This window comes from Mytilus edulis, chromosome 13, assembly GCF_963676685.1.
Source record: "Mytilus edulis chromosome 13, xbMytEdul2.2, whole genome shotgun sequence".
Taxonomy (NCBI): Eukaryota; Metazoa; Mollusca; class Bivalvia; order Mytilida; family Mytilidae; genus Mytilus; species Mytilus edulis.
The window spans coordinates 1664240-1686965 of NC_092356.1; the positions used below are offsets into that span (position 1 = coordinate 1664240).

Consider the following 22726-nt stretch of genomic DNA (forward strand, 5'->3'; position numbering starts at 1 on the left):
CAATTATTCTTATCATAACGTCGGTTTCTTTAACATGTTTAAAATTAAATTAACAGACCAAGAAACGGATTTTCAAAAACTTACGTGGTGCATATTATTGGAGACTTAATCCACTCAGAATAATTTTTTTTTTTGGTAGTATTTCACTTAAATAGCAAGAAATTTTAACACATGAAATTACTCACAAGGTCAAAGGTGCATGTTCAGCTTCCCGTATTAGATGTAATACCACCATTGATTTTCCCCTATTTGTCTTTTTAAATTTGCACTTTTCACAAAAATGTGCAGAATTTATCTTTGTTTCAAATAAAGAAATAATTGGCATACATTTTAATATTATATTTCACATGGCCATAAAAAAGGGAGGTTTGGCATGCCACAAAACCAGGTTCAACCCACCATTTTTTCCTTTAAAAATTCCTGTACCAAGTCAGGAATATGGTCATGGTTATATTATAGTTCGTTTCTGTAGGTGTGTTAAATTTTAACGTTGTGTTTCCGTTGTGTCGTTTGTTTTCTCTTATTATTGAGTGTGAATTCACATTACTATAAGACGTGTCACGGTACTTATCTATCCCAAATTCATGTATTTGAGTTTGATGTTATATTTGTTATTCTCATAGGATTTTGTCTAATGCTAAGTCCGTTTCTGTGTGTGTTACATTTTAATGTTGTGTCGTTGTTCTCCTCTTATATTAATGCGTTTCCCTCAGTTTTATTTTGTTACCCCGATTTTTTTTTTTTTTTTGTCCATGGATTTATGAGTTTTGAACAGCGGTATACTACTGTTGCCTTTATTTGGCATGAGTAAAGTTTTATCCTGTCCAGTTCTAAAGAAATAATTCACATAACATTTCATTGCATATAGCCATCAAGGTTTAGTCACTATGAAACCTCAAGTTACAAAATCTTCTATAGAAATCCTAAATAAAAAATAATGGTGTTTTGAAATACCTAAGACATATGTTTATGACACAGAAATGTTTTTAATGCAATAAAATGTAGGATTAATTACACTGTCAAATTCGTGAGAATATTTTTGTTCGACGATAAATCTTACGGGGCGATAGATTAAAAATTATGATACAGTATACTACAAAATATAATAAATATTAAGTCTAAAAGGGTACACATCACCATAAAAATAACTTTAGAATGAACAAATATTAGATATTTCGGATAACATATACTCTTCTTCGGTAATATCCCGATTTAAAATGAATCATGTCAATATGTTCAAATTAAAACACTATCAAAATCTTTAAGTTTATCTAATTTAAGCGAACATCACAGACGCTGGTACAATTTTTAAATTTTCAAATACGGCGCAAAGACTACAAAGATATGCCAAAATAAAAAAAAGTGTTTTGCGATGTGTACTGGCACAACTCTAAATTTTCAAAGACGGTGACATTTGAGATGTTACAACTGCATTGATAGCAGTCCCCCCTCCCCCAACAAAAGGCAATTTTGTGTTCTTCCATCGCCGGAATTCGAATCCATGCTACTGCAATATCGTGACACCAACTCGCTTGCACTGTATCCGGTGCGCTAGACAACACGACCACCGTGACTTCACAATAATAAATCTTTCCGGGCCGGGTGTTACCTTTTCTCGTCAGTTTTAATCTAGCGTCGTAATACAGTACATGATATATAAGACATGAAGGTGTTAATGTTACAGATCAGCTCAATTATCTATAGTAAAGGATCCTACAAATTAATGCAAGATACAGTCACAGAAAATAATTATATTTATAAGTACGTCTGAACCAGTGACAACTCTACAACAGATTTATCCATCGGATCACCAGCAATGATGGCGATACATGGCTGTGTAATTCTGTATACAACTTGTCGAAACACCAACCCAACAATGTTAGATCTGTAAATTTTCTTTCGCAAATGTTTTGTTCTTCCCTCGCCGGGATTCGAACCCATGCTCTAGCGCGCCGGTTACAGTGCAATTATAAAAGTTAAACAAACATCGTCAGAACATTGCACATAACATATACATGATTACAAACACTGTACATTTAAAATGCATTTTAAGTACCTCACAATATATATTCTTTGTACATTTTACTTAAATCAAACGAAATTTGAATATGCAAATTATGTGATAAATCAAAAATATTGATAAAACTAAGTTCAAAATATTTGAATTTGAGTTAAGAAAAGCTCCTGACATACATAATTAAAATTTAACTATTTAGAGTTGAAAAATATCGTAATACACAGACCAGATATTTCAGTATTGATGAGAAATTTGTTTCTTACACAGATCAAGACATGTGATAATAGCACCCAGTAATAACTCAAAAATCAATCCATGTCTAAGAATGAGCTTATTTATTTTCATCCTACAGCAGCTAGTACATGTAGGTTGCGAGGTATAGTGTATATGTATAATATGAATTTCGTATGCTCCATCTCTCATCTCTTTTATCACCAACATAGTTGTAATAACTTTTATTTTAACTTATAGGTACAAAAATGCACAAATACAAGTTCAACAGAATGCACAAATATTCAATTCAATAATAAAAGTCTCTTTGCAGCAAATTTGCGCAATGCATTTTGAAAATTTTCAACAGACCGATGCAAACCGCATGAATTTTCTTGTCGCTAAATAATTTTATAGCTATTTCCAATAAAGTGAAGGCCTCCCATGCATTCCAATTTGGTATCAAATACTTTTCTTTTGTAACAAGTTGTAGACCATCAATGATATCCTGACACAGCCTAACATTGTTGAGGTGAACATGCCATAGACAACTAAGGAAATAAGCATATGCTGTGAGGGGGGGGGGGGGGAATAGACATGTAAAATTCCATCCCTCCATTAAAAGTTCATCTGGTGTAATGTTGAATATCCGGTAAATCGTATACAATGACAAGTATTATTTTCAACAGATTAACAACACTCTTCTTGTGGAATGATAGCAGTTTAAGTGATTGGTGGTGGAGATCCGACAAGGTACATCTCGCTGTACATTTCAATAAATAGTACCGTATGATGTGTGAAGCTTAACTGTATTGTTTTCTCTTGTAAAAAAACGAAGCTATCAATAGCCATCCAGATACAGTGTCATGATAGATATTTGTTAGCAGATTACTTAGACACGATTTGTACTGTTTGTATTGGTATATATTATTGACAATTGGACCATCAAGTGGTAAACGCTGAGTTTGATTTTTGCACCAGTCCACTGTGATATGCAATATGTATTTAAGTGTTGTAATAAAGATTGTTGACATAATATTGTGCTTGTTAATCCTGTATTGAATATATTAGATTCAGAATAAAGTTCTCAATTATATGCATAACACAACATTTCGGATTGAACTATTTTCTAAACATCATTTACATATGAGGTTAATGGTTCGATAGGAAAATTCCACATCAACACATCAAAGTTAGATATTTGAATTGAAAACAAGATGCATCGCCAACCATAGTTTTGTAACATATATAATTTATCTAAAAGTACGTCACGAGCACATCCCTCTTTTTTGTTCTCGAACATGTCCTTCTCTGGAATGAAGAAATGGAAACAAACTGAATGATCGACACAATAGACTAAAAGCGTGACGAAAGATACCAAAGGGACAGTCAAACTCATAAACCTTAAATAAACTGACAACGCCCAGGCTGAAAATACAAACAAACAAACAAACAATAGTACACATGACACATCATAGAAAACTTAAGAATAAACAACACGAACCCCACCAAAAACTAGGGGTGATCTCAGGTGCTTCGGAAGGTAAATAGTCTAAATCGGTAGGTCACATTCATGAAAGGGAAGGGGATTGTAGTTACGACGTAAGGAACATATCCGATATCATTTGTGAAACGGTTATTCCATAACGGTCAACCAACTCGTGATGGCGTCCGTAAAATTTACGAAGGGATGATTTCAACTTCACCATTTGGAACTCTTGGTTTAATAGCTTCCTTGTGAGCAGCAACCCTTTATCAAGAAAATCATGATAGGAAATGCAAGCAAGGGAATATCGTATCAATTGGAAGATATATACCCGGTATGTAGGTGCTGCTAGAATGTTGCTACTTGGAAATGAAAAGTTCACAATTGATACGAGGCCGACTTATCTGTATCTGTATTATCCTTTATCTCTAGTTCGATGGAATGGATGCGTTCCACATAGTCACCAAATTTTGAATTATTTAGTGAAAGAACATCATCTATATAGCGGAAAGTAGAATTAAAGGATATTGCTAACTTCTTGTCTTTCTTCCTAAGAATTTACTGCATGAAGTCTACCTCATAATAATAAAGAAACAAGTTGGCAAGTAGAGAGGCACAGTTTGTTCCCAATGGAATGCCGACACGTCCTCCGAACGTAACAAATATGTTGTCAATCAAAAAATCAAGCATCTTGATAATATCAGTGTCAGAGAATTTTTTGTTTTAATCAGAGTGATCCTTTACAAAGTAGGATTTATCCCTCCCAAAGACAGATACTTGTATCAACGTTGACCATTCCTTTTTTATGAAGCAAAGCAATACCAACTCTTTCAATTTTTCTTGTATTTGGAATGGGGAATACTTGTGTAAAAAGTAGAAAAGTCAAATATTCTAGTACTGTTACAAGATGAAAGAGAGTTAGATTGTATGTACTCTAAAAGAAATTTGGATTTTTTAAGTATCCACATCTGATTCACGCCACCTCTAGAATAGGCAGTTTCACAGTAACTTTGAAGCCCGTCTTTGATTGCTGATAAAATATATGTTAATAATCTAGAAAGAGGTTTAATGGAGCACTTGGAAGACCCAGCAATATACCGTTGTTTGTAGGGGCACATGTAGTTTAGGTATTCAATACAGTGATGGAAGATCCAGTTCTTCATCTTTGGCTGAAATTCCAAAGGAACATAAAACAGACCTATGATTATCAAGGATTTCCTCTTTGGTAAGTGTCGTGAGTGTATATGTTGAGTTTCCAAGTGAATTGTCAATACCTAATTCGTTTATCAAGCAGTTAATGTAATGAGTTTTACACACAACAACGATGTTGTTTGGGGCTATATTAGCGGGGACAACAACATAGTTGTCATGGAGGTAGGATAGGTGTTTTGCAATATTTGGGTCTTTAAAGATTGACGTAGCATGAGCATTGATAGACCCATTCAGTTTCTTAATTCTGATTTGTATCAACGACCTCACTGCCTTAATCCATTCGGAAAGGGTGTCTACGTCTTCCTTCTCGCGCTTAACCTATTGCCTGGCATAATCCTCGACTGAATCCATCACAATTTTAAAGTTGTATTTTCAATTGATGGATTTAGGCTCACGATATTTCGAACCTTTCGATAACACATTTCGTAGAGAAGTGTTATTAACAATATGTTGAAGTCACCGGTAATAACGTGGCCAGCAGGATTATATATGAATTGGGAACTAGCACAAGTGCAATCAGGAGCTTTAGACTTGAAGTCGTCAATATCGAGATCATGCAAAACGTGTTTGTAATTGAAAATTTTAGTTGCAATAGGTTTGGTATAGGTATCAGAAATGATTGGTACAGATTGGTCTTTGAAATAAGGAGCTACATTGTATTTTCGATTGAACTAATTTATGATGAAGGATATTGCCTAAGTTGACGCCATCGAAACCTTTGTTGGCAAATGAACGATTAAGGAAAAATCTTTTCTCTTTTTCATCTTTTCCAATGCGGACTGGTTTGAAAAGTCTGTGACTTGCAATATCCGAAATTATAGCTTTACGTTTGTATTGGTTTGAATGAGGGTTTTTAACAGTGGAATCAAAACATAAATTGAACAGAGAATGAAGTTTTGAAAGAAGTAATGAATTAGGTTTGGTGCGAATGTGATGAATACCTAACGGCTTTTGTATAAATGGCAACAAGTCATTAATAGAGACATCATGCAGAGAAGGTGATGTATAATGACGAGGACTATGACTGCGTCTTCGTTGATGAGTCGAGTTGAAAATATTCATCACATTCATCGAGTTACACGAAGGACTTGATAGAATACTTGTACCCTCAATTTTGTCATTGCAACCATAAGGTGTCGCAGTTCCCAATTGTCTAATCCAGTAGTCCTCTTTTTGTCTACGGAAAGTCGTCGAAAGATTAGGATTGTTAAAGCTATGGTATATCTTTTCTAGAATGGGCTGATTGAAATGCTGGTATAGAATGTCGTTAGCATTGAGGTTAATGTCTGATCTATGACCGCACATACGTTTGTTCAACCTTCCTTTCTTTTCACCGACGTATACCAATCCGCAAAGGTTGAACTCTAATCCAGAGACGACATTTATCGATTTACAATTCAGATCACCGTAACTTCTGATAAAATATGAGTTCTTGGTCAAATTGCTAGTGAATTCAGCATCTGTAATGATAATTAAACAAGTTTTGTAGCCTTTGGTCCAACATTTCGAGATGCGACAGTGTTGTACTGTGTCATCAAAAACCAAAATGTCTTCAAGGAGAACTGAACATGGCTGTATATGTGTAATATTGCTATTGTCACTAGGACGATGATCTGAATGAGTCATGTTTGCGATATTTGTCATGTCTGGTGATGAGGGGACACCTGCCGTATCAGACGACACCTTCTCCATGATGACGTCTGTTTCGGACCTTTTTATACTGGCCGATGTCCGAGCCAGTTTCCTGTTTGATCTTCGTAAATTCATGCAATTGTAGTTTTTCTACTGGACGGATGATGTCCTCGGAACAAAATGTCCACCAGCAGAGACATCGACCCAGTGGTAATAAAAGAAGGACGAAAGATACCAAAGCGACAGTCAAACTCATATATCTAAAACAAACTGACAACGCTAAGGCTAAAAATGAAAAAGACAAACAGACAAACAATAGTACACATGACACAACATAGAAAACTAAAGAATAAACAACACGAACCCCACCAAAAACTAGGGGCGGTTCCAAGTGCTTCAGAAGGGTAAGAAGATCCTGCTCCACATATGGCACCCGTCGTGTTGTTCATGTGATAACAAAGGCGGTAAATAGTCTAATTCGGATTTGTTACCTGCTGAAACATCGCATAAAACAAGGTATAAGATTATCAGGCATCCATAGAGTTAGTGGTAGTTCTTCAGATATCCAGAAAATAATAGTTTTCAGGAAAAAAGAGCATAGTAAATCATAACATTCAGAGAAATTTTCTATAACATCTTTTAGAATAATTTTTAAGAGAGAATAAAAGAGTAATTGAGTGTGAGTAAATGTATTAATTAGAAATTTCTCAGCCACTGATACAGATATTCGCCATTCTTAACCTTGTTTAGGCGATCCGTTAACTCCATTGAAGCTAGGATTTTGAGGGCTTTACTCCCTTTTGCACGCTATGAAAATCAACCCTTGTTTTTGTGTAACAGCAAGGGACCAAGGATATATATTACTAGCCTCATCTTTGACTTTGTCAGATTTTAAAGGACTTAGGCATGATTTGACTGTACTGGCCGAGTGGCGGATCCAGAAATGTTCATAAGTGGGGGATCACTAACTGCCTAAGAGGGGGCCCGCTATTTAAGAGGGTCTGGATTTTCTGTTATCTGTAAACATTTAATTTTCATTCCTTTTTTTCTCTAATTTTTAAAAATTTAAGACCTTTTTTCTCTAATCTTCAAAAAATTCCACTCCTTTCTCTTATCTTCTTTTTTTAAGTGCATTATTTTTTTAATCATTTAACCCAATCAAAACCCTCATATAAGCAACCATTTTTTTTTCTCCCAAAAAGGGGGGAGGTCCCCCCTTAATCCGCCTCTGTGGCCCTTATTATGAAAGATTCTGACATGCGATGTGGAAACTTAGTTCACAATTTCTCTTCAGTTTGTTCCAGAGGACATTCCTGATCAACAAAAGTTTGATTCAAGGAATAACAACAGAAATTAACTTGCAATGATTATATCACTGTATAATCCGTATTCTTATAAAACTTTTAAATCGTCATTTAGAAATCATTTCTAATAAGTTGGAACTGTATACAATCCTTTTTGGAACGAGTATAACGACTGAAATGAGGTAATAAACAAATCAAGAATAGATCACATTTACTATTTTCGGTTTTAAAAAGAGACGAAAACGGGAAGTGACACGTGGTTGATAAAATCGAAACGAGTCCGGATTTATCAGGAAATTATCATTGTTCGGTTTAAGTTCTTTTAGTAAGATATATATATTTGTATCCTCGTTTAATTGATTTTAAATGATTTCGTATTTTACAATTTTAATCAGGGTCTATAAATAGTCATAAATACTTTCACGCATGCGTAGCACTCAGTACAGGAAGTACATGTTTAACTCGTGAAGACTTCCCTAAAAAAAGTTTGAATAAATTTCTATATTTGAAATGGAAATTGTCGAAAGTTTTTGATGGCAATTTATATCAATTATGACGCAGATGCATTCGAATGAAGAATCTACGACAAACGAACTTCAAATTGTGATCGTTTGAGAAATATTGAAACTCAAATGCGAACTGTCCCGGGTAACAATTTCGATCAAATGACGAAAACTATAGTATACTCCTGGTTGTTGAAATTCCAACTGACTGATTTTCCTGGAATAATAATTATGATGGTCAATTATGAGGTTTATTAATAATTAACGGATTAGTGACCCATCTGATGTCGATAATCGGATTAGTTGTAATCACAACTTGTAACCCTGTTGGAAATGTTAATTACCTGGGGTCATAAACTTGTCAAAAACATAAAGACAGGTAAATTTATAGTTTTTTAATGCGAAAATAGTTTTACACTTTTAAAATTTTAGTGACGAAATTTATTTGAAATACTTTCGTCAATCCGAAAACACTTTCGTAAATTACGAAAGTGACGAGCGCTAGCATTCGGTACAAAAAGTACCCCGTGCTTTATTATACTTTGTTTGACATTATGACTTGGCCATGAGTTATTTGATCGTGTTATCCAATATATTGAAGGAAATATCTACGTTTTACAATGCAGAGAGCAGGCAAATCAAAATTTCCTTTGTCGTCAGTTATACACGGTCTATGAATTGTCATGCGCATATCATTTACAAACAAAAATATTATTTGTGTATATAATGCATTCGAACAATAGTGTTTATCATGATCGTCTTCACATTATTACAAAAGTCTCTTTGCGGCAGAATTGTCAATTCATCCGAGGATATTTCCAAACAAGGTCTATGAATTGTCATGCGCATACCATTTCCAAACAAGAATATTTTTTTATATAATGCACTAGAACATTATGTGTTCATCTTCACAATATTACAAAAGTCTCATTGCGGCAGAATTGTTCGATTCATCCGGATAGATTTCCAAAGACTGTAAAAAAGCTTGTCGTGCGGATTCCTTGTCGCCAAATAATTGTAAAGCAATTCCCAATAAAGTGTAGGCATTCGCTGTGCACCTCACATCTGGCATCAAATATCTTTCCTCTATAACAAGTTTTAAATCTTGAATAGAATCCTGACAATGTCTAAGATTATTGAGGTGATAATGACAAAGAACACTAAGGAAATAAACATAAGCTGTGGATGGAATTGCATATTCTGTTTGCCATCCCTCCATTAAAAGTTCGTTTGGTGTTAACGTTGAATTCACTTCTAATTTTATAAGATCTACGAATATTATTTTCAGAAGATAAACAACACTCTTCTTGTTGCATGACAGCAGTTTAAGTGACTGGTAATGATTATCCGATAGAGTCATTCCAAAGAACAGTTTGTCGAAAGAACATTTCGATATAGAATACCTAATGATGTGTAAAGCTTTTCTGTATTGCTTTGTTTTGTAAAACAATGAAGCTATCATAAGCCATCCAGAAACAGCGTCATGATAGACATTTGTTAGCAGAGTACTTAAACAGGAGTTGTACTGTTTGTATTGGTATTTATTATTGATAATTGCACCATCAAGTGGTAAACGTTGAGCTTGATATCTGCACCTATGTGATATGTAGTATGCATATAATTGCTTTAATGAAAAATTGTGACACCATATGTTATGTACTAATCCTGTGTTGAATATATCTAAATCAGAACAAGTTTTTACGAAAGCATTTGCAAAATACAAAATTCTGGATTGCACTACTTTCTGAACGTCATTTATATATAATGTAAATGGTTCAATTGGAAAACTCCACATCGCTACATCAAAGTTAGATATTTGATCAGAAAATAAAATGCATCGCCAACCATAGCTGTGTAACGTATTTAATTTTTTTAAAAGTACATCACGACCACGGCCCTCTATTTTGTTTTCGAACATGTTGTTTTCTGGAATGAAGTAATGTGAACAAACCGAATGCTCAACACAATAGACTAACCTGCTGAAACATCGCATAAAACAAGTTATAAGATTATCAGGTTTCCATACAGATGATAGTAGTTCTTCAGATATCCAGAAAATAATTGTTTTAAGGAAATACGAACAGAGTAAATCTTTACATTCAGAATCATTTGCTATAACATCTTTCAATATTAATTTCAAGAGAGCATAGCACATTAATTGGGTGTGAGTAAATGTATTGATTAGAAGTTTTTCAGCTACTGAAAAAGATACTCGCCATTCTAGATTTTCTTTCGGTGATCCGTGAACTCCGATCGGTACAAAAAGTACTCCGTGTTTTAAAATACTTTGTGTGACGTTATGACTAGGCCATGAGCTACTTGATCTTGTTATCCAATTTACAGCAGAAGATATCCACGTTCTACAATGTAAAGTATGCGCCAAATCAACAACTCCTGTTTTGTCAGTTATACACGGTCCATGAATTTGGTTGCTTTTATCCCCAATCAACATACTTCTCTTATATAATGCACTCGAAAAATAATGTTTACCATTATGTTCTTCACAGCATTCCAAAATAAACTGACTTCTGCTATATTCTAGCCTTAATTGAGTAAAACCAGGTTTTACATCGTCTGTATCCATGGACAGATAAGTAATACTTGTACCAAAGTCGGGTTGTTGATCCGCATTCACCTTAATAGATTTTATTAATTGCATTATATCTAAATCACTTCCTCGCATTTCAAGTCCTTCTCCAAAGCTTCCACTTGTTATCCATGTAAATGACTTGCTACTTGAAAAATTATCTCTCACCGTGTTCATTAATCTGATTGTGTTAACATGATCTTCTGTTCCTACGATATTATGACACAAATAACGATAAAGAGCTAGTGATATGTCTGGTTTTGTAGTGTCTGTAATTAGAAAATTAAAACAAACATGTTAAGAACATTGTTCAAGGTATATATCATCAAAAACTTACATTTATGATGCCTTCACTAATTTTGCTGACAGTTTTGTTCTCCACCGTATATTTGTTTTGAACATTAACCTTAAATCAAACGAGATTTGAATATTCAGATGATGTGTTATATTACACTTATTAGTAAAGTCAAGTTCAAACAATTGAAATTGATTAGGGAAAAGCTCTTAAATACATAAGAGGACTAATTAATTGACATGAATTAATTAGAGACATGAATAAAACGGAATATTTGAAAATTTATTTATTCTTTCGTACATTAAAAAACGTTTTTGATTCATGCTTTTCTCTTATATTGATTTAACCATTCTTTTTTTCAAAACTCCTATAAAAGTTTTTATAACCCTTTTATTTTTCATACTTAAATATAAAAAAGAAGATGTGGTATGATTGCCAATGAGACACTGTCCACAAGAGACCAAAATGACACAGACATTAACAACTATAATCACCGTACGGCCTTCAACAATGAGCAAATCCCATGCCGCAGTCAGCTATAAAAGGCCCCGATAAGACAATGTAAAACAAATCAAGCGAGAAAACTAACGGCCTTATTTATATAATAAAAATGAACGGAAAACAAATATGTAACACATAAACAAACTACAACCACTGAATTACAGGCTCCTGGCTTGGGACAGGCACATACATAAATAATGTGACGGGGTTAAACATGTTAGCGGGATCCAAACCCTCCCCCTAACCTGGGACAGTGGTATAACAGTACAACATAAGAACGAAATATACAAATTAGTTGAAAAAGGCTTAACTCATCAGATGGACAAACATACAAGTGGACGTGGCCGGGTACTTATACATCCCGACACAAAAAGACTCAATGAACAAGTCTGAGAGTACAGCTAATTCAAAGCTGCTAACAACTAATAAAAAAATCATGCATCCAAGACTATACAATCAATCTGTACACATCCAACATCCAATGGATTTAGTGTAAAGACGTCATAAACAGCCAGAGAAAAACATGACCTTGTGCAATGCCAAGTTACAGGTTTAGACAGATTGTAGAACCATGAATATGTATATGTATATAACATACTAGTAATTTTTAGTTAGCTTTCAATTAACTGATAACAAAATCAATATTTATACCAATAAAAACAATATTCAATGATATTTTTACAGTGTTGAATATATTACCTTTTAGAATAAGTTTATTTAAAGGAGGACAAGTTTACATAGATCATTTCTAAATATTAGGGTACGGTTAACAACTTTTCCGTAAAAATGAGGATGTGCTATCCCGTTTGAAACAAGTACAGATACAACCAAACTTCAAAACCAAATCTTTATATCTATGGAAAAATTTAGTAACGGTTTTAAGTCATTTATGGTAACGATATTCCTGATTAAATAATTTACCAGTAATACATAGATTTCGTTCTTTAAAATCAAAAACGTCACAACAGACACGGTCATAGCGAACGAGCTGTGAAATATAAACACCGTAAGATGGTGCTAAAGGAACATCACCATCTAAAAATGGAAAATTAACAATAGTCTTAAATTTTAGTGTGGAGTTTCTCGTTTAAAACGAAATAGCTAAATCCAGGAAAGGACAGTTATTATCGAATACACTTGATTTCTTTAAAGTAAGTTCCTTGGGTTAAATTTCAGCAGTATATTGAGAAAATTATTGATTATTTTACGAAAACATATCATCAAGATAACGGTTAGTGTTATTGAATTTATCAATTGAATTCAATTTCGACGGGTCTTTACTGAGTTTAGTCATAAACTGTGCAAAAACAAGCCTGAAATTAAAGGGACATAACTAGTGCCCATGTGGATACCTACAACCTGTCGATAAACTTTGTTGCCGAAACGTACATAAATATTATAAAGGAGAAGGTTAACAGCTTCAATCATCTCATCACATCTCCAGTAAGTATATCTAGTAAATTTACCTTTCTCATTATAGAAGAAGACTTTAGATGAGTTGCAGCAAATACATTTGCATTCAGCTTTACCAAACGACCATTTGATTAAATAGGAAAACTTTTGTCTAATAAGATAGTATGGAAGTGTAGTGTAAAGAGTAGAAAAATCAAAACTTTCAACAGAATCAAAAGGACCATCAAAATAACGTAATTTATCTAAAACATCCAAAGATTTTTTTACACTCCAAATATGGTTTATACCACTATGTTCATATATGTTATTACAATAGTTCATGATAAGCTCTTTAATAGAAGTTAATTCACTAGTTAAGAGCACTGAAATATTAGTTGTAGAACACTTACCAGAGGCCGATATGAAACGATATTTAAATGGTTTCATGTTTAGTTTAAATAGCCAATACATAAGTCATGCATAGCAAGGACCGTCTAATATTTTTTATCAGATTTTTGCCGTTTACACCATTTTTTTTACAAAACAAAGTAATATAATCTTTGGTGACTTGACGACACTCTTTCCAATCTATTTTAGATGGAGGACAACATTTTGTTACTTTTTTCAAAACGTTTTTAATTTCTATGTCCTGGACGATATTGATGACCCCTTTTATAACATGTCAATAGGGAACATATCTAAACTTCGACGATTCACAGTTTCAAGTTTAGGGAGTATTTATATCATATTCACGTCTGATGTAACCATTTTTTGCTCATAATCATTTGAAAGTTTGAAAGAATATACAAATTAAAGTTGCTGCTTAACTACAATCTTAAAAGCCTGTTTTGATTTAGGTGCGATATGTGTTTTTCTGTAAAATCTATGTTCGTTCCTATTTTAGAAAGACATACAAATTATTTCGAATACGCAATGTACTTTAAATTTGTACTTTGGTTATTAATGGCAAGAAACATTGCAAATGGAGTATTTTTCAAACTACCTCAAGATATAACTAATTATTGTGTTTAAATACATGGTTTATTAACATGTAAAGTTGTGGATATAAAAACGAGTTCTCTTTTATATGAAATCTAAAGTACCATACACAATATCTGAACCTAATCAGCCGTTCACAACGTGTCTGTATACAAAACTATTTAGATGTGCTTACATGTACATGTAATACATTTACAGACCTATCAAGAACTCCGAGGGAAATTCAAAACGGAAAGTATATAATCAAAATGCAAAATCAAAACCTCAAACACATCAAACATATGGATATTAATTGTCATATTCCTGACTTAGTACAGTTATTATCTTATGTAGAATGTAGAAAATGGTGGATTACAACTAGTTTTATTACTAGCTAAACGTGTCACTTTTATGACAGTTGCATAAAATGACCATATTTTGTCAACAATGTGTGAACAAAACAAAGAGACATATAAGCTGAAAATGTCAGAAATAGGGGTACATCAGTAACAAACAAATATGTCAACAAAGAAACACAAAAAGGCATATAGACAAAGCACATCAGCAACACTGAAAAACAATCAAAGGAAGATGACGGGTTGTGATGTATTCGAGATTATTCATGTGTTTTAAACTATTCGTGGTTTTAAGATATTATAACTTAAAAATATTATATGATTTTTTTTTATATGGAATAAATTTAAATTGTTTACCTTTTATTCTCTTATTCTGTTATATACATATGGGGCTGATCCGTGAATATTCGTAATATTTGCTTTCGTTTCGAATTTTAATAACATATACATGTACAACACGTACACAAGATTTTACATTAAAAAAAAAAAAACAGCCGTTTGTAACTATTCTATCACATTATTAATAAGATTGTCTAGTATGTAAATTAAAGTTGAAATGTTTACCTGCCATTGTCTCAGCTTGTTATAGAAATGTGTTTTCCCGTAATATCAACTTTCGTTTTGTATTTGAATTACACGTAGTTATAACACCTACGCAATACTTTGTAATTTGCATTTAAAACCCAAGGTATATCAAACATGGTGAAAAGGAAAGCTAAGAAAAAAATAAAAAAATGTGTACACACGTGGCAAATTAGGTATTAGTGTGTTTGTTTATCTTCATATTACACTTTAATATATGTCTGTTTTACATGAACAGTAGAACGTTACTACTTTATCACTTTATGTTTAAGTTTGTTGATATAAATTAAAGTAAGATTGTTTACCTGCCATCCTTTCAACCTGTTATAAGATCTTATATTTTTGTATTTCCGTTATACCAAAGTTCGTTTCCATTTAACTTAAACCAACTGATAACACCTGTATGTAGACAAAACTATTTTGTAATTTGCATTTAAAAACTCAGGTACATTACACATTGTGACAAACTAACATATCAATAAAAAATGTGTACACACGGGGTGAATTGGGTTGTATATAGATCATGTTTACAGATCGGGTTGATAGATCGGGTTTGTGTCGTTGTTCTCCTCTTATAGTTGATGTGTTTCCCTCAGTTCTAGTTTGTAACCCGGATTTGTTTTTCTCAATCGACTTATGAACTTCGGGCAGCGGTATACTACTGTTATTTATTTGTGTTACTGTTGATATTTAAGTTATGCAATATTTTGTAACATAGGCAGCAGTTTATAATTATTAATAGTATTTCAAAGATTGAAATGCCTTAATATTTATCAAAAGTACCAGGATTATAAATAAGTACGCCAGACGCACGTATCAAAATAGTTATAAAGCCAAACAAGTACAAAATTGAAGATCATGACAAGATATGTAAGTGATAATGTCAAACATAGGTGCACACATAATGTTTCTGAGAGGGATAAATGGAACTTTTTTAAAACATCACTTCGTTCATATTCTCTAAAAAAAGATAAACGATGACAATATGTGCATTTCGACTATAAATGTCTCGTCTAGGATGCTTAGTTAAAATATTTAAATATTACTAAGTTTGCAAAGATTTAAGATTTAATAGTGCCCAACTCATCAGATCACTTCAATGAAGAAAACCATTTAACAAAAGCGCACACTGGTAGAGGTCGGGGCAGTTTAATGATTTTTATAGATTAATATACGCAAAAATAAACATGTTGAACACAATATTAATGGTGACACATATCAAACAGGGAGAAAATATAAACCCCATGTAACAATCGACACAAAATATGTATATACAACATAAAGGATGTTAATATCGAAGAACGGAAAAACTGAAAACCTTCTACTTTTTTCAGCAGTGACCACCTTCAACACGTTGAAGTTTATGTCACTTGACAACCTCATATGAAAATTGACAAAAAAAACAAAACAAATACAGTCTTCAAAGCATAAAAAAGTAAAAGCGATGGAGCAAAACGGACTTGGTACTCGGTACTCAAATCTGACTTTACATGTCCAATCACTTCTGAATAACGAAAAACATGTTTGTTTAAATTGAATACTTGAAATCTGCAGCTGGCATTTCAGTAATTGCTAGTAGTTTTTGTTGATTTATGTATTATTATCAATTTACTTAGCTTCTTTTGTTACCTTTTTCTGACATCGGACTCGATCTCCCTTAAAACTGAGTTATACTGTGCATATTGTTGTGTGTATGATTTATATAAATTGACTAGAGGAATAGGGAGTTTAGATCTTACAAAACATGTCTAATCCCGCCGCGTTATTGCGCCTGTCCAAAGTCAGGATCCTCTATCTCTTGTTAGTCTTGTATGTTCTTTAGTTATAGTTCATTTATGTTTGGAGTTTAGTACGACGTCCATTTTCACTGAAGTAGAACATTTTTCTTATTTAGAAGGCAGCTTAATCCCGCCTCAAGGTGCAGAATTTTTTTCGCTGTGTTGAAGACCCATTGGTGGACTTCGGATGCTTTTTTATCTTTGGTCGGGTTGTTGTCTCTTTGACACATTCCCCCTTTCCATTATCAATTATATTTTACTTAATCATACAGAATTAGGGTAAATGAAACCTAAAGTTGGTCCACAAATTAAATAATTTTATATCTTATGTTTCACATAAAAATGTGCAAAAAACTGAAACTTACACGTTCAATAATTTCTTGCGTCCGAAGACACTGTCGTTTATTCAACGCAACAAATCTTCAAAAGTTCAATATGCAATTATCTATCATGGTTCATGTCCGTCTTAAAGATATTGGCACTTCCTTTCTATCAAAATAGGTTAAGAATTAAAAAAACAAAATGTATATAGGTCAGATGAGCATCCTAACAAAAAAAAACGGGGGTCCATGATCAAAAGCAGTAACAAATACCATCAGTTTAAGTCATAATTGTCAGTTATTTTAAAGTATTTGAAATATACAATACTGTGTTTTTGAATTAATAATACTATCCTTAAGGAAAAAGTAAAATCACAAAAATACTGAACTTAGAGGAAAATATAATCGGAAAGTCCATAATCACATGGCAAAATTAAAAAAAAGAAAAAACTACTATTGATTTTAAGGCAGTATTATTCCTATGTGAAAGGAGGGGCAAAAGTTACCAGAGGGTCATTCAAACTTATAGACCGAAAGAAAAATGACAACACCAAGCCTTAAACAAAAGACAAACAGACAACGTATGTCTTATTGTTATACCACTGTCCCAGGTTAGGGGGAGGGTTAGGATCCCGCTAACATGTTTAACCCCGCCACATTATGTATGTATGTGCCTGTTCCAAGTCAGGAGCCTGTAATTCAGTGGTTGTCGTTTGTTAATGTGTCACATATTTGTTTTTCGTTCATTTTTTGACATAAATAAGGCCGTTAGTTTTCTCGTTTGAATTGTTTTACATTGTCTTATCGGGGCCTTTTATGGCTGACTATGCGGTATGGGCTTTGCTCATAGTTGAAGGCCGTAAGGTGACCTATAGTTGTTAATGTCTGTGTTATTTTGGTCTTTTGTGGATAGTTGTCTCATTGGCAATCATACCACATCTTCTTTTTTTTTATAAATAATAGTTCACAAGACACAATATAGAAAAGCTACGACTAAGCAAAACGAACCCCATCAAAATTAGGGGTAGAATCCGGTGCTCCGGACGAGAAAGCAGATTCTGCTTTAAACGTTGCTACTGTTGTGTTCAAATGCACACATTAAGTTTCATTATAATGTGTTATAGAGTAAAACATAAATTATAATGCAATTTTTATGTAACAATTGGTTTCATTGGCTACAAGTTGCCGTCGAATCGACAGTTGACCAGGCGTTACTAAGGAGGGACCCATCATTTTGAATTGATTGAAACAACAACTGTTCGATTACTACAATATTATCGAGAAAAAAACAACACCTACCTCGAAATAACCGTTTTAATGTGATTTAACCGAATTTGAACCGTAGAGGTAACTTAATAACCTCCGGTTTGTAAGTTTTCATTTGCATGATGTCACGTTTAGCTATGAAGTCTTGGCGCCAAAATCGTTCATAATGTTTTGCAGAATTATTTTGTTTGTCAAATTTATACACTTTTTCAAGCTCTAATTTATTATTTCTTTTTGTTATGCATTAGAATCGGAATAACAGTACTGTAGCTGAATTGTCGCCATCTGCAAATCGACAATTGATGGTGGCAACTCTTCAACTACAGTTCTTTTATTCCTTAAATATAAGCCTAACGCATCTTAATGTTAGTGTTCCAAAATATTCACACAAGTGCAAACAATGCAGTATCAAGTAAATTTTCAAATAAACACACTAAACATTTACAAAATATGAATGATGATCACAAAATAGAACATGTAAAACATTCCTCATCATGTTTGTGGTATATAGGTCATGCCAAAAACTATTACACAATGATAGGTAGCAGGACATGTATAAGGTCTACTGGAATTCCATAGCATTTGGTTTATATGTCCACTGATTTTGGAGATTACTCTTACAAAAATTAAAAGACAATATGTTCAATAAGATTATTATCAGCTTCAGATTTCTGTATTTATGTTCTTTTCGATACAAGGAAAATCATAATGTGTATATACTGTTTTTATGAGTTATACTATCTGACGATAACCAAATATGTTTTAGCAATAAAAGAGGGACGAAAGATACCAAAGGGACAGTCAAACTCATAATTAGATTTATATATGAATATGCAATTATTATTATTAATTGAATCACTTCCTCTGCATACCTTAATACAGGTTAGTAACAATACTCTTTAGTGTTGAGTTGTTTGAAAAAGTAGTACCGAAGCAAAATGAAGAATTTTTAAAACTTGGATCATTGAAGCCTTCCGTAATCATAAAAACACGTTCGACTTCTTATCGTCAATGTGGTTCATTATGTGTCAAACTGTCTTGAATTAAATACTGCAAGTCTGTTGCGAAACCGGAAAGGCAGAGAGAACCCGATTAGTTCGTAACCATTTTACAACATATTGAAACTCATAATTCTAAAATAAACACCATGGCAACACAATTAAATGCAAAAACACTGACCAACCGAGCATATCAAAAACAGGAATCTCAGGTGATACTTCAGTATTTATGTGATTTTATTTTTGACACCTTCAATTTATCGTTGTTCACTATTTTGAAGAAAGACCATATTTCAAACGAATTTGAATAACATCTCTCTTTTGTATAGCATTCTTATAACATGTATCTATACGACATGTTACGTTGAATTTATCAAACCTTCAATTAAGTTTATAATTAATGCAATATATTCAGACAGTATTCTGCCTTATTTTCTTTTTAAATTTGATGATTGTTTGAGTATTTAGATTTAAGCAAGTCTGTCAACCCAGATTGTTCCACATACCAATAGCGATTAATTTGTTTTTGTTATGCTTTTATGGAATTTGCGATGGAACGTTATAACAGGACTGTCGTTCGTCCTCTAGAGTTTGCGTTTCTCACGTCACTTGTTGTAACCATTAAATGATTGGAGGGGTAAAATCCAAATAAATTTAAGGTAAAAAGCAAAGGTCACATCGGTAATGTAGTTATGAGGGGATAATCCGATTTAAGATATCATGTTAAAATTGATATGCATCCTTAATGAACTAGAAACATTAACGGCACCATTTTTTTTTCTGCGCCGCATGCGCATTTTTTTTTTCTCCCATTTTTATATTTTCCATGCATAATGGTTTATAATTTCATCTCTAACTATAGAAAGTAGAGGTTTTAGATCCAATTATACTTGTAAAACCCCGACGTATGTTTTATGCGCCTGAAACAATTCCTACACAAGTTGGTCATTGCAATTCGTATGTTTCTGTCCAAATATAACTTTTAGTTTACTTATTAATATTTGACACTATGATTCGCTCTCTCAATTTTTACCTTTTTATTCGATCAAAGACAGTACATTTATTTCCTTTTATTTCCTTTTTTAGGGTTTGGTATTGTGGTCTTCAACCAGAATGAGACCATGCAATGACCCTGAATGTCTGTTTTATATGTTGCATTGTGTTATATTGTTTAGCAACAACATGAAAAGCAAACATAAGATTTAATCTATATCTGAATCAGAAGAGACACCAAGTGCCTACTTGTTTGCACTAATTTGCTTCCAGTTTGTTTTAGCAGTGCAACAAATAGGGCGAGGCCATTCACCAGCTTCTTCATCTTTCTGGTCAGATAAGACATCGTATTTTCAGATCCTGTCCAGCGATGGCTTAATAAACCGGACATTTAATAAAAGATAGGAGAATTTTAAATCAAATTGTCGCTGAGGTTTAAATTAACAGACATTGTAGAAAAATGTTTCATTGGCAATCAAAATATTCATATGCGATCAAGACTATTTTTTTTATTCTATTTTTTTCTCACCTGTTGTATTCGTTCTGACCGTTAAGTGTACACAATTGTTGTAAAGGTTAAAACGAAGTAATTTGTCGTTATGTTATCAAGTCTCGTATGAACAGGAAGTATTTCATGCTTGTTTTTCGTAATCTTAAATTTTGTGAAATGTAAATAAAACAAGTAGCTCGGGAAATTGTTTCTTTTAAGTGTATTAATTTTTTGTACAGTAGTTGTTTTATTGTTTTCTTCATCAATACGAAACTTGAGTACTACGGATATGTTAAAGGAATCTATTTGTTTTGTAATGTTTTGTATGACTCGTTATTTTTATGTTCGCATCTATACAACTTTAAACTTTTGAAAAAACATTATCATCTTTATAATCTAACATTGATATTCAGCATTTCCCATCAAAGATTTTTGCGAAATGATTTTTTATCAATTGTCAGTGTTTCTTTGGCTTACGTTTGTCAGTGCTTACGTGTTATTGAATCATTGTGATATTACATTAACAAAAAAAGATGTAAGATGTAACTGCAGCTCAAAGAACTTAGCCCATATACCAACAGATTGTCCATCAAACACAATAGATTTATATGTGTATAATAATAATATAGAAATTATATCTAAGAAAGCTTTCATTAAACATACACAGCTCAGATATCTAGATATCAGTGATTGTCATGTGACAGCAATTGACCAATCAGCGTTTGATAATTTACCACATTTAAAATAACTGAGTTTATTTGATAATCAAATAAAAACTTTTCAAGGGAATATTTTCGCACCACTAGATGAACTCCAAGTTCTTTATATGTCACATGATTTGCTGTCAACTTATCCAAGAGAGTCATGGTCGGTTGTTTTACATTTAACAAAGGTGTTTACTTATGGTGGACTGTCAAATGGATCATTTGCGAAGATATTTTCTGTGATGAATGATCTGAAATATTTACATAGTGATATAACCAAAAAATAAAATCCAACCAAAAAACACACAACATCCTTATAAAAACAGGGTGGATCTTAAGTGCTTCCGTCGTGTGGCTCATGTAAGTAAAAACCCAGTGATGATTAAAAACAATAATTTGAATCTATTTTTATCTATTTCATCATAGGTATAGATAATAATTAAGCAACTGACGACATCATATGGATGTATTGTTATATGTAGTGGGGAGTTACATTCAATTTGGACGCAGTAGTGCGAAACTTCCTGTTTTGATTGAAAACCTTTTGTTTAACAATTAAACAATAAAAATATTGGTAACAATAGCTCTTTAGCACAATGAACTTAAGGTATAAGTTTCACAGATCTATATTTAAATGTTTACATATTGCCTGACTGGCTTGATTTGAAATAATGAAAAACCGATCAAAAGATATTTAATTATACTGTGTTTTATTCATCTCGTGGTGATATATTCAGGAATCAGATTAAATTTTAAAGATCTGCACAATAATTTTACCAAAATGTTGCCAATTCTATGTCTATTCTTTTTTTGTGTAAATTGTACTTTTTCGTTAATTTATTCTGGACATTGCAATATTTCATTAAGTATGAAGGGAATGAGATGTGATTGTAGTTCGAGGAATCTAACATTTATACCAACAGAATGTCCACGAAATACATCAGAGTTATATCTGGCTAACAATGACCTTGGCCTTTTAGGTAAGGAAATATTTACTAGATATACACAACTCAGCTTTCTAGATATAAGTGACTGTAATATAACGTCAATCGACCGATCAGCTTTCAATAATTTGACACAATTAAAAAACCTGAAATTTTTAAATAATCCATTGAAAAAATT

General features: G+C 32.8%; 2 protein-coding genes across 2 annotated transcripts in view; both read right to left on the bottom strand.

Annotated features, from left to right (window-relative positions):
• Positions 1-8744: 8744 nt before the first annotated feature.
• LOC139502335 (uncharacterized) overlaps positions 8745-22726 on the bottom strand; it is a 131344-nt gene continuing 117362 nt past the window's right edge. Inside the window, exon 3 of the mRNA XM_071291782.1 lies at positions 8745-9767. Within this exon, the coding sequence (XP_071147883.1) occupies positions 9281-9767 (487 nt within the window). The 3' untranslated portion in view covers positions 8745-9280. The remainder of the gene's footprint in view (positions 9768-22726) is intronic.
• Positions 10017-15044, bottom strand: LOC139501808 (cyclic GMP-AMP synthase-like receptor 2). The gene is made up of 3 exons (XM_071291025.1): positions 15038-15044; positions 10341-11220; positions 10017-10029 (listed from the first exon to the last, which is right to left on the bottom strand). Exons 1-3 carry the CDS (start codon positions 15042-15044, stop codon positions 10017-10019), a joined length of 900 nt encoding a protein of 299 aa, XP_071147126.1.